This window comes from Penicillium griseofulvum (genome assembly GCF_001561935.1).
Source record: "Penicillium griseofulvum strain PG3 chromosome Unknown contig_84, whole genome shotgun sequence".
Taxonomy (NCBI): Eukaryota; Fungi; Ascomycota; class Eurotiomycetes; order Eurotiales; family Aspergillaceae; genus Penicillium; species Penicillium griseofulvum.
Window position 1 is genome coordinate 484,763 of NW_024467475.1, and position 11,775 is coordinate 496,537.

General features: G+C 49.7%; 4 protein-coding genes across 4 annotated transcripts; 2 read left to right on the plus strand and 2 right to left on the minus strand.

Annotated features, from left to right (window-relative positions):
- Positions 1-283: 283 nt before the first annotated feature.
- On the minus strand, positions 284-3,123 carry dapB (dipeptidyl aminopeptidase dapB; the record flags this gene model as incomplete). Its single annotated transcript, XM_040792446.1, has 3 exons — positions 284-363; positions 439-693; positions 762-3,123. The coding sequence occupies 3 exons, from the start codon at positions 3,121-3,123 to the stop codon at positions 284-286; spliced, it is 2,697 nt and encodes an 898-aa protein (XP_040644413.1).
- Positions 3,124-4,207: 1,084 nt separating this feature from the next.
- On the minus strand, positions 4,208-6,135 carry PGRI_047340 (chaperonin-containing T-complex subunit CCT4; the record flags this gene model as incomplete). Its single annotated transcript, XM_040792447.1, has 7 exons — positions 4,208-5,062; positions 5,118-5,690; positions 5,745-5,774; positions 5,825-5,854; positions 5,910-5,932; positions 5,983-6,034; positions 6,088-6,135. 7 exons carry the CDS (start codon positions 6,133-6,135, stop codon positions 4,208-4,210), a joined length of 1,611 nt encoding a protein of 536 aa, XP_040644414.1.
- Positions 6,136-6,460: 325 nt separating this feature from the next.
- Positions 6,461-7,965, plus strand: rpt1 (proteasome regulatory particle base subunit RPT1; the record flags this gene model as incomplete). The annotated part of the gene is made up of 4 exons (XM_040792448.1): positions 6,461-6,555; positions 6,629-6,743; positions 6,802-7,031; positions 7,086-7,965. 4 exons carry the CDS (start codon positions 6,461-6,463, stop codon positions 7,963-7,965), a joined length of 1,320 nt encoding a protein of 439 aa, XP_040644415.1.
- A 689-nt stretch (positions 7,966-8,654) lies between these two features.
- Positions 8,655-10,893, plus strand: PGRI_047360 (Succinate dehydrogenase, flavoprotein subunit; the record flags this gene model as incomplete). Its single annotated transcript, XM_040792449.1, has 6 exons — positions 8,655-8,696; positions 8,768-8,822; positions 8,885-8,958; positions 9,008-9,171; positions 9,231-10,619; positions 10,674-10,893. 6 exons carry the CDS (start codon positions 8,655-8,657, stop codon positions 10,891-10,893), a joined length of 1,944 nt encoding a protein of 647 aa, XP_040644416.1.
- Between the last annotated feature and the right edge of the window lie 882 nt (positions 10,894-11,775).

The following is an 11,775-nucleotide window of genomic DNA, read 5'->3' on the forward strand; positions in this document are numbered from 1 at the left end:
AGCCTTCCTATTAATATGTTTTTGTCTGATTTATTCTATATCGGTTTTTGTTTTACATGTCTAGAAATTGTGGCATATATCAGCGACTGCAATCCTTTTATCTTTATTAGCCTTGCTCATGAGAATACTTAGAAATATGATATGCATCCATTGTTGCTTAATGCTATGTATATCTAGCGCTAGCAGTGTATAATTGAAACAGGGTGTAGGTGATTGCAAAATAAAGGTATTTATCCCGAAAATCCAAAAGAAAAGCAAGGGTCGATGAGCGGCGCGAGATCCTTCACGTCGACTTCTGTGGCTTCGGACTCGCGATCCGACGCCATTCACCATTGAACGCATTGATGAGCCAGCTCGAGAGACCTTGATTCGCAATTAGTCGTGTCCCTTTCCGACTTTGGAAGTCATAAGATGGAAGCATGTCGGAAATCAACTTACGTTCATAAACAAGCGCATGCGCCATGTGGAATTGTATACTATGATCCGAGTCTGGGAAGACCTGCATGTCGTAGTTGGCGATATTTTCCAAATCCAGTTTGTCTATCAACACAAGGGTATTTTGGAGATGAACATTGTCGTCGGCAACACCGTGCATGATCAAAAATCGAACATTATGGCCTAGGGCCATGACATCAGTGATAGAGGCATTTGCGTAACCTGAAGGGTTATGCTCGGGGGTATGCATATACCGTTCTGTATAGATAGAGTCTATCAAGTAATATGTTAGAATGTGGAAAACAAACAGAGTTGATTGATCTTACCATAGAATCTCCAATCAGTCACGGGTGCTACGGCCATGCCATATTGGAATGTCTCGCCCGCATCTTGTTCAAGGACCTTCAGGGTCATGTAGCCACCGTAGCTCCAGCCCCAAATTGCCATGCGGCTTTCATCCACGTAACTCTTGTTAGCCCAGATCTTGGCCGTCGCAATCTGATCGAGGGCTTCATAGTGGCCGATATTACCACGGATAACGCAGCGGGCTTCTCTTCCAATTAAACCTGTTCCTCGACCATCCACGGTGACGACAATATAACCCAGGCTTGAGGCGACATATGTCTGAAAATCAACTGTGAACTTGCGGTCCACAGTTTGTGAGCCTGGTCCACCATATAGGAAGAAAAGCACAGGGTATTTCTTTGCAGGGTTGAAGTTTGGGGGCCGGCGCTCCAGAACTTGGAGCGTGTAACCATCAATGGTTACATTAGTATACACCTCCGTTGGGAGGGCGGAATCTTTTGCCAACTTAGCGAGTTCAAGGTTCTCCTCGATGAGGTTTATGAACTCAATTTCGTCACCTTGCGTGTTAATCACGGCCTGCCACGGGACTGATGGGCCTCTATAGCTGAGTAAACCATAACCGGCTCCATGGGAAAACGAAACATCGAAATAGCCGGGTGCAGATGTATCCGTCAGAGGTCGAAGATCAGATCCGTCCAGTTTGACCGAGTATACGTGACGTTGAGTTGGGGCCTCCTTTGTGGCAATGAAATAAACCAGGCCCTTCTTCAAATCAACAGCGGACGGTGCCTTGACAACTTCCCAATTACCCTTGGTCAACACCACAGGCTCCGGGTTATCAAAAGGTGTGAAATAAGCCAAGTGATCATAGCCTTCATGAATGATGGTGTCAATATAGCCATCGTGTGGTCGACCATTCTTGGGGTCAGCGGGAATAAACCGAGTCGATTGTGAAGGTTCAACCCAACCACCGTCCAGAGCTGCGATATCGTCTGATCGCACCAGCTTGCCAGTTCGGGCCTTTGTGTCCATAACAAAGATCTTCACAACATCGCTCTCGCGGTTGGTCTCTCGGATCAAGACCTTACCCTCAGATGCCCAGACAATCTCAATAATAATTCTTTCATCATCAACAAAGTCCTCGGGCATCTCAAATGAGAAAACTTCATTTTTCTCGACATCATAGAATTGCAAATTGACAATCGGATTCGGACTGCCGGGTTTCGGATATTTGATCTGTCTGACTTCAGGATAATTTTCAAGTCCGGGCGGTGGCTTTTTGCCTGATGGCCGTGAAAGGAAGTACTGAATAGGATATTCAGGGACTGCTGACTCGTTTGTTCGAAGGAATGCGACGAACTTTCCATCACCAGACCACCAGGTGCCAGTATTTCCTGCAAAGACTTCTTCCTCATACACCCAGTCTGGAACACCATAGAAGAGGTTCTCATCGCCATCCTTAGTAATTGGGGTGACCTCCAAGGAGGCCAGCTTACGCAAATATAGGTTATTCTCACGAACAAACACAACCGCATCGGAGGTTGGCGACCAAGCTGCAAACTGTACACGTCCACTCAAGTTCCCAGGATCTAGTGGCTCGGCCTTCTGCGTCGCCACATCAAGGATCCAATATTTTCCAAAGTACGAGTGTCTCCAGTTAGACTGAATATCGGTCATGACCAAGACCTTGTTCATATCAGGACTTGGCCATGTCTTGGCCGGTGGGATGGACTTTCCATCAAACCAGATGTACCCCTTCTTCATCAACACTCTGGTCTCGAGATTATCAACACCATCTTTACTAGTGCGGATGTCTTTCACGCGCAGAAAAGCGTCTTGCTTCTCACCCTGCTCAACCAGGAGACCATCCTCGCCATTCGGGCCTGCAATCCAGGAGATCGCATGGGACTTTGGAGACCAGGTACCAGACAAGACTTGCTCAAGTGTCACTGGTTTTCCATGGCTCATACCACCGGTGATCGGGTCTGATTCATGAGTCTCCACCCCTGAGGCAGATGAGAGCGCCGCAGCATCGGGTCGTTTCTGCATGAGGAACAGCACGAAGGCAAGCACCCAGCCACCGACGCAAAGCAACACCAGTAACCAGACGATCCGGCGCAGGCGACTGGAGGAGCCTACTTTCTTCCCGCTTGATATAAGAGGCTCATCTGATGCAGTTTCCCCTCCATCTTCCATATCCCGGTATCTATCCCCATCCCCGTCCTCCCTCGGCATCGTGTTGCCTCCCTTGTGGTTTTTCATGAACGATTCGGAGGCGATCGATAGGCCCGAGTCAGTGGATGTTTGTGAGGTGTGGGATTCTGACCATTTCCGAGTCAACGGTTGGGCCTCCGAAGACCCTTCATCTTCGAACTTCCCCATGATGGTTGTTGATCGGAGTTCACAAGCGGAGCTGACGTTCCGATCGTCACGCTATCTCTTATCGCCCAGCGATTCAACGCGAGCAAGCGCCACGACCACTATTTCAATGGCAGTATGTGTGTGTATGTATATATATTCGCCAATTAGTGAAATAATGTATGGAAAAGCAGATATCACTTTTTGAGAGCTGGCTTCCAATGTCCGGGGATATGAAACGAGGCCGAGTTCACCTCTTGGCGTGGACAAAGAGTCTATTCATGTCTTTAGCTTCAGATATCCTTATTCAGTTACATTTTGGGTTATAATATCGGTGATTAGTTCATTTCTTACAGGCTAGCTTTTTTACTAGTGTGTATACTATTCATAGAGTTGTTAGTTGTCCATCGGAACAATTAGTGCTTGAAGGCTGCTCTATATATATTTTATATTTAAATACTTGTGTTATACTGAACTATACTAGCCTGTATTTATTTCCTAATTACATATATGATAGATAAGGCCTGCTACTCTTAATAGTCAGAAGCTTCTAATGAATATAATGTTGTAGGAAGTATATAAAAAACGTGCATGTATGCCTGATATTAAACAGCTTCCAAGGTTTGATTCTTTCATGTGATTTCAATCTCTCCATTTGCTTGGGACTCCTGAATTTTACTCGACGGCACTACTAGCCATACTAGAGGGCGAAGAATGAGCTTAATAGAAGTCATTGGAAAATGTGCACATAGTGGCTTGCCGTATTCACACCCACACCATGGACGTAATCTAAACTTATGTAATGTCCCTCACACCACAACAAAGCACCAACCTCATCCCACTCACAACTCACTCCCTAAATAGCCCAAATATTGGAACTGCCATGTCAACACACCCTTAAGCCTAATTACACTCTGAATCTCACATTCAATAGAATATGTCGGAAAACAGTATCATTACAAGAGGCTCGGTTTACCATATACATTGCACAGGAAGTGTATACAAGTCCGAGAGTGATTCTATGCAGGAACGGGATATTTTTTTTAATTACTCGTCGCGATCAGATCGCTTTCCATCATACAGCTCACATAGCGGCCGCGGAAAGCGTTTACCGCGACAGAGCAATGTCATCAATTCTCATGATCATCTTCACAGTCTCGGCAGCCAACTCAATCGCACTAGTGCTGACTAGCAAAGGCTGGAGAATGTTCTCCTCTGTGATATCATCCTTCACACCACCGCTGCGGATGCTGACACCAGCATTGTGCTGGCCCTGGGCGTGGCGGTGGCGCAGTTCAGTCACAACCTTGATGGAGTTAAGACCAGCGTTCTCAGCCAGAGTAGTGGGAATGACCTCCATGGCATCGGCGAAGGCCTTGAAGCAGATAGCCTCAGTGCCGGTAAGCTCACGAGCGCGCATGGCGAGTGTGTGGGCCACTTCAATTTCGGGAGCACCACCACCTGCGATCATGGCACGCTTCTTGACGAGGCAGCGGATGACACACAAGGCATCATGCAAAGATCGCTCAGCTTCATCCAAAATCAAGCTGTTGGCACCGCGGGCGACAATTGAAACGGTCTGGTTGTAAGAGGCAAGGGGGGCCTTGATACCGGTGATCTTGACGTAACGAGCACCGGAAGCCTGGACTTCCTCGACAAGGTCGGCAGTGCCGAGCTTGTCCTCGGTGAAGGAGTCGACATTAGCGACGGGCTTGCAGCCAAGACTCTTACACAGGAACTCGACCTCATCGCGCTCAATATCCTTGATGGCGAGAATCTTGAGACGGGAAAGGAAGTGCAGGGAAAGTTCGTTCACGGCGTCACGGAGGATGGACTTCTGAATCAGAAGGACGTTACACTTGGTCTTTTGGATCTTCTTGACCATGTTGAGCATGTATTGGCGCTCCTCTTTCAGGATCTTGTCCATCTGGCGGTAGTCGTTCACCACGATTTGGTTCTCCATCTAGAAACCAAATGTCAGTCTTGTTCCAGTAACAGCTCGAGGCGAGTAAACTTACGTCTGGCTTGGGGGGACTCAGTTGAAACTGAATCAGACCTATCCGCGCCTTCTCGATTCTTGTGGGGCCACCGCTGCTCTTGATCACGGGCTGGTTGAGAACCACGCCATCAACCATCTCGCTATCCTCGATTGTGCCTCCAACCTTCTTCACGATACGGATGTCCCGCAAGTCCACATTCTCAGCAGTCTTAGGATCACAAACCTTTAGGACCGAGTCAACGGCCATCGGGCCTAGGAGTCCGGAGTGCTGGGACACGATCTTGGACGAAAGCGAAGTAGAAGCGGCTTGGAGGAGGGTGGACCGATCGGAAAGATTGATAGGACGGGACATGTTGTGGAGGATCTCGACGGCAGCACCGGCGGCTCTTTGGAAAGACTCGGAGATGACAGTGGGGTGAAGGCCCTTGGATAGCAACTTTTCGGCAGCGCCGAGCAGACTGCCAGCAATGACAACCACTGATGTTGTTCCATCACCAGCTTCGACATCCTGTGCCGAACTCAGGTCGACGAGCATACGGGCAGCGGGGTGCATCACGCTCATATCCTTCAACATGGTGTTTCCATCGTTTGTCTGCGGGGGTCAGTTGGGGCTTCCGATGTGTTCGAATAGAATTGGGTTGCGTACGATGATGGTCTGTCCCTTGGCCGTTTGGATCTGTAGAAACATTAGCATCTTGATATAATGAAAACCTGAAATGTACTCACCATCTTATCCATACCCCTGGGTCCCAACGACTATATTCCTGTTAGCCCCTCATCTAGGTATCTGCAGACATTCGAGCAAGCATACTGTTCGGATGGCATCGGAGACAGCTATTATGTCATTAGCATGGGCGCCTTGAGCAACATGAGAATATACATACCCCGAGCAGCGAGGATGTTGGAGGCCCGCACGGCCATCGGCTTCTCCTTGTCCTATATGCAATCAGAAATCAGTGGCCCACAGACATCATTTTGAGGTCTCGCACCTTAAAGGAGTTGTTGCCGGCGGCTCCCTGTGCTACTGCGGCGGCCATTTTGAAAATCGATATTCAAAATTAACCTTAGAAAATGAGTGAAAGGAGGCAGGTGAGTTGTTGTGGTGGAGGACACACAGGAAATTCTGCGAGGTTCTGGGGCGGTGATGAAGCTTGGCACCTGATTAGTGAGGCTAGCTCGACTACCGCAGCTCTGCTACATCACCGTTCTTTGCTCTCCCAATACCCAACCTATCTATCTGTTTTCGACTCCCACTGCTTTCAGAGCACATCGAATTCGTTCTATCTACATATACATCTTTGGTTTTAGCCTTTTTCTTGAAGTCTCCCTCAGCGCGGCCTTGGGCTGTCAACACCTTTCATCATGCCTAGCGCCACGGGTCAGAACTGGGAGAAGTTCCAGAAGAACTACGCAGACGACGAGGAACCAGAGAAGAAAATCACACCCCTTACAGACGAGTGAGTTCCCGGCGTGTATCGATTCAATCCACAAAAAGTGGGATCGCAATGATTGACTTGACGTTCATCACAGTGACATCGCAGTACTCAAGACTTACGGCGCCGCACCTTACGCAAATGCTCTGAAGAAGCTCGAGAAGGATATCAAGGACAAACAGAACAGCGTCAATGAGAAAATCGGCGTTAAGGTGATAACTTGTCCAGCTCTTTCGGCCCCTTGAAGAACTAGAGCTTACGCCTTACCAGGAATCCGACACCGGTCTTGCGCCTCCACACCTTTGGGATGTTGCCGCCGATCGACAACGTATGGCAGAGGAACAGCCGCTACAGGTTGCGAGATGCACAAAGATTATCCAGGATGAAAAGGACTCGGACAAGAGCAAATACGTGATTAACGTGAAGCAAATTGCCAAGTTCGTTGTCAACCTAGGAGAGCGTGTTAGTCCGACAGATATCGAGGAAGGCATGAGAGTCGGGTAAGTTATGTGGTGGATTAAATATCATTTCTGGGTACTGATTATTCTTCACAGTGTCGACCGTAATAAGTACCAGATCATGCTACCCTTGCCGCCAAAGATCGACCCTAGCGTGACGATGATGACTGTCGAGGATAAGCCCGATGTTACATACGGCGATGTTGGCGGATGCAAAGAGCAGATCGAGAAGCTACGAGAAGTTGTTGAAATGCCCTTGCTATCGCCAGAACGTTTTGTGAACCTCGGTATTGACCCACCCAAGGGTGCTCTGCTCTACGGACCCCCGGGAACTGGAAAGACCCTCTGCGCCCGTGCAGTCGCCAACCGAACAGATGCTACATTCATTCGTGTTATTGGTAGTGAACTGGTGCAGAAGTACGTTGGTGAGGGTGCTCGGATGGTCCGTGAACTTTTCGAGATGGCCCGTACCAAGAAGGCATGCATCATTTTCTTCGATGAAATCGATGCCGTTGGCGGTGCACGTTTCGACGATGGCGCTGGTGGCGACAATGAGGTGCAGCGAACCATGTTGGAACTGATCACACAGCTAGATGGGTTTGACTCCCGTGGTAACATCAAGGTCATGTTCGCTACCAACCGTCCATCCACACTTGACCCAGCCTTGATGCGTCCTGGTCGTATCGATCGTAAGATCGAATTCTCGCTCCCGGATGTTGAGGGCCGTGCCAACATTCTCCGAATCCATGCCAAGAGCATGTCCGTCGAGCGAGACATTCGTTGGGAGTTGATCTCGCGATTGTGCCCCAATGCTACAGGTGCCGAACTCCGTAGTGTTGCGACTGAGGCGGGTATGTTTGCTATTCGGGCTCGCCGCAAGGTGGCTACTGAGAAGGACTTCTTGGCCTCTGTTGAGAAGGTGATTAAGGGCAACCTCAAGTTCAACTCGACAGCGACATATATGCAGTACAACTAGAGATTCCGACTTTTCACTTGCATTATGGATGGGATGTACGATGACTATTGTCTTGTTACGTGGGAGTTTTTTCCTGGTCAATGCAATATAATTTGAACCAAATTCCTTCTGAGTGAGAATGTAGTACGTACTCGGACTATGATGTAGTCCCTGCACTTTCCGCATTAGGAAGACCATGGCTAGTCATGTGACTCCACATGACCATCTCTAGATGTACAGTATTGAAATGTACAACATCTAGCAATTGTATGTCATTCCACTAGGAAAAGTGGGACTAAAATCAGACAAGATAGACATATATAGCTTCAAGACCCCGTAATTGATCTTAGCGGCTCTCTTCAATCTCCCTGAAGTTCTACCGTATCCTTCCGGCAGCTTGTGCTGGCCGGCAAAATGAAATGGTGCACACGTGCCACCTGGCCAATCACGGGCAGCCGGCTGCCCGAGGTTGATTTTCATTGCGCAGCCTCTGATTGGCTAATTCGGCCCCGGTCCTCCCCGTCGGCAACTGTGAGAATGATTATGTCAGCGTGAAACTGCCAACCGCAACCCGATTCCAGATGAAAGTATTGCCCTGGAAGGAGTTCGCTATTCCACAATCTCCCCTCTTTGCTCCCGTCACCGACTCTTGGTGTCCTGCTGTTCTTTTGGTTCATTAGGGAGACTCAATTCTCTTTTGACCCGCCATCATGAGCTCCATGAGCCTGCGGAGCCTAGCTCCTGCATCTAAGGTGAGTAGCCATGCAACGATTTTCGGCCAATTCGCAACACCTGTGACATACTCATCCGTCTATCTCTCTAGGTTTCCCGCATTTTGAGAGACCAGAGACGTCTTTTCTCATCTTCAAGGCCCGCAGGTACGCATTAGAGCACTCGAATTGTCAACCCACGGATGCACCGCTAACCACTACTGCGCCAGCTCGGATATGGTCCAACCAACCTTTGCGCGCTAAGGAGTCCAATGGCTACCTGACCGACAAATACCCTATCATTGTAAGACAATAACTCTTCCTGGATAGAAAGAAGGGTCTAACTCGCGCAGGATCACGAGTACGATGCCGTCGTTGTCGGTGCCGGTGGTGCCGGTCTGCGCGCTGCTTTCGGTCTGGCCGAGGCTGGATTCAAGACCGCTTGTGTTTCCAAGCTTTTCCCCACAAGAAGTCACACTGTCGCTGCCCAGGGTGGTATCAATGCTGCCCTTGGAAAGTAGGTTTTTCTTCTATTAAGCATTGAAAGATAGCGAATCGCGTCTAACTGGATTTTAGCATGCACGAGGATGACTGGAGATGGCACATGTACGATACCGTGAAGGGTTCTGATTGGCTTGGTGACCAAGATGCCATTCACTACATGACCCGCGAGGCTCCGGCCAGTGTTCGCGAGCTTGAAGGCTACGGTTGCCCCTTCTCGCGTACCGAGGATGGACGTATTTACCAGCGTGCTTTCGGTGGTCAGTCCAAGGATTTCGGCAAGGGTGGTCAGGCTTACCGTTGCGCCGCCGCCGCCGACCGTACTGGTCACGCCCTTTTGCACACTCTCTACGGACAGTCTCTCCGCCACAACACCAACTACTTCATCGAATACTTCGCCCTCGATCTGCTGATGGAGGGTGGTGAGTGCCGTGGTATCATTGCCTACAACCAGGAGGATGGTACTCTGCACCGCTTCAAGGCCCACCACACTGTTCTTGCCACCGGTGGTTACGGACGTGCCTACTTCTCCTGCACTTCCGCCCACACTTGCACTGGTGACGGTATGGCTATGGTCGCTCGTGCTGGTCTGCCTAACCAGGATCTGGAATTCGTTCAATTCCACCCTACTGGTATCTACGGTGCCGGTTGCTTGATTACTGAGGGCTCTCGCGGTGAGGGTGGTTATCTCCTCAACTCCGAGGGTGAGCGTTTCATGGAGCGTTATGCACCCACTGCCAAGGATCTTGCCTCCCGTGACGTTGTCTCCCGTTCCATGACCCTGGAGATCCGTGAGGGCCGTGGTGTCGGTCCTGAGAAGGACCACATCTACCTGCAGCTAAGCCACTTGCCCGCTGAGCTCCTGCACGAGCGTCTGCCCGGTATCTCCGAGACTGCCTCTATTTTCGCCGGTGTTGATGTCACCAAGCAGCCCATCCCTGTCCTTCCCACTGTCCACTACAACATGGGTGGTATTCCCACCAAGTACACTGGTGAGGTTCTGGATGTGGATGAGAACGGCCAGGAGAAGGTTGTTCCCGGTTTGTACGCCTGCGGTGAAGCCGCATGTGTGTCTGTTCACGGTGCTAACCGCCTCGGTGCCAACTCCCTGCTTGATTTGATTGTCTTCGGCCGTGCTGTTTCTCACCGTGTCCGTGATACTTCCACCCCTGGCAAGCCCCACAAGGAGCTTGCTTCCGATGCCGGTGCCCAGTCCATCAAGGACCTCGACTTTGCCCGTACCGCCGAGGGCCCTATGTCCACCTTCGAAATCCGTAATGCTATGCAGAAGACCATGCAGACCGATGTCAGCGTCTTCCGTACCCAGGAGAGCTTGGACGAGGGTGTCGAGAAGGTCAACAAGGTTGACCAGATGTACGCCCAAGTCGGCACTAAGGATCGCAGCATGATCTGGAACTCCGACTTGGTGGAGACCCTTGAGCTCCGCAACCTCCTGACTTGCGCGTACGTAACTCCGAGTAACTGATTAAGGATTCCTAGCTAACATAAATCTTACAGTACCCAAACTGCTGCCTCTGCTGCCGCTCGTAAGGAGTCCCGTGGTGCTCACGCCCGCGAGGACTACCCCGACCGTGACGACGAGCAGTGGATGAAGCACACACTCTCCTGGCAGAAGAATCCCCACGGCGAGGTCAAGCTGGGCTACCGTGCCGTTGAGGCTAACACCTTGGATGAGGCGGAGTGCAAGGCCGTCCCTCCTTTCAAGCGTACCTACTAAGCTCGCTATTTTGGAATCGACCCGCAGAGAATACGGAGGATACCACGGGGTTGTTTCAGATGGACCCTATCGACGCCCTTCCCCTAGCCTCGAGGGTTTGAGGTGAAACTAGGGCTTGTGGCGTCACAAGGCCCCGTTTCAAGGGGAACATCTATGAAAAAGACCCTTTTTTTTTGTTGACTGTGTTACTTACCATCCTGTATAGCCATATTTTTTTCCTTTATCTTAACAGGCGAAGAGTTGGTGTACTGAGTGCTTTCCCCTCAGTTTGTCTCATATGATTGGATTTATTACTTCTTAATGGTTTTTTTTTCCTGCTTCCCATAAGTACGGAAGTACTTATTGTAGTTTTCTCCTACCATATATATGACTTCTTTGTCTGATTTGGTTCAAAAGGTCCCCGAGGTCGACCCCCCCTGGCCTGTCAACAAAGAAACCGAACATTAGCCTCTTCGAGTTTCATTTCGAGCCCTGGTTGATCTCCGGCTGATTTATTGCTTCATTAGATTCTACGATCATTTATCACCTTGACAACGTCTTTGAGCTGTTTATTATCCAGTGCCACACACGAGCCAAGAGAAACCAGCACTACAAAGATGAGCCTATTGGCGGCAACCCCTGCCCTGGAGAATGCTATAATTGGCAAGTCATCGCCCCCCCGCATCAACAAAGAAATCCCCTCTCTGCTTCTTTCAGGAATAGGGTTGAGATCACCATTCGAGAGATAATGAATCCCTTTTGTATGAATATCTGTCGGGGCATGGCCGGTCAATTTGACCTCTGGTTGTCATTTCCGCTGGCAAACCCTCAGGTATTGAATGTTGAAAGGGCAAGATCTCTCGCTTCCAGTTCAAGCTTGAGCTACTCAAAATAACTGCTGTT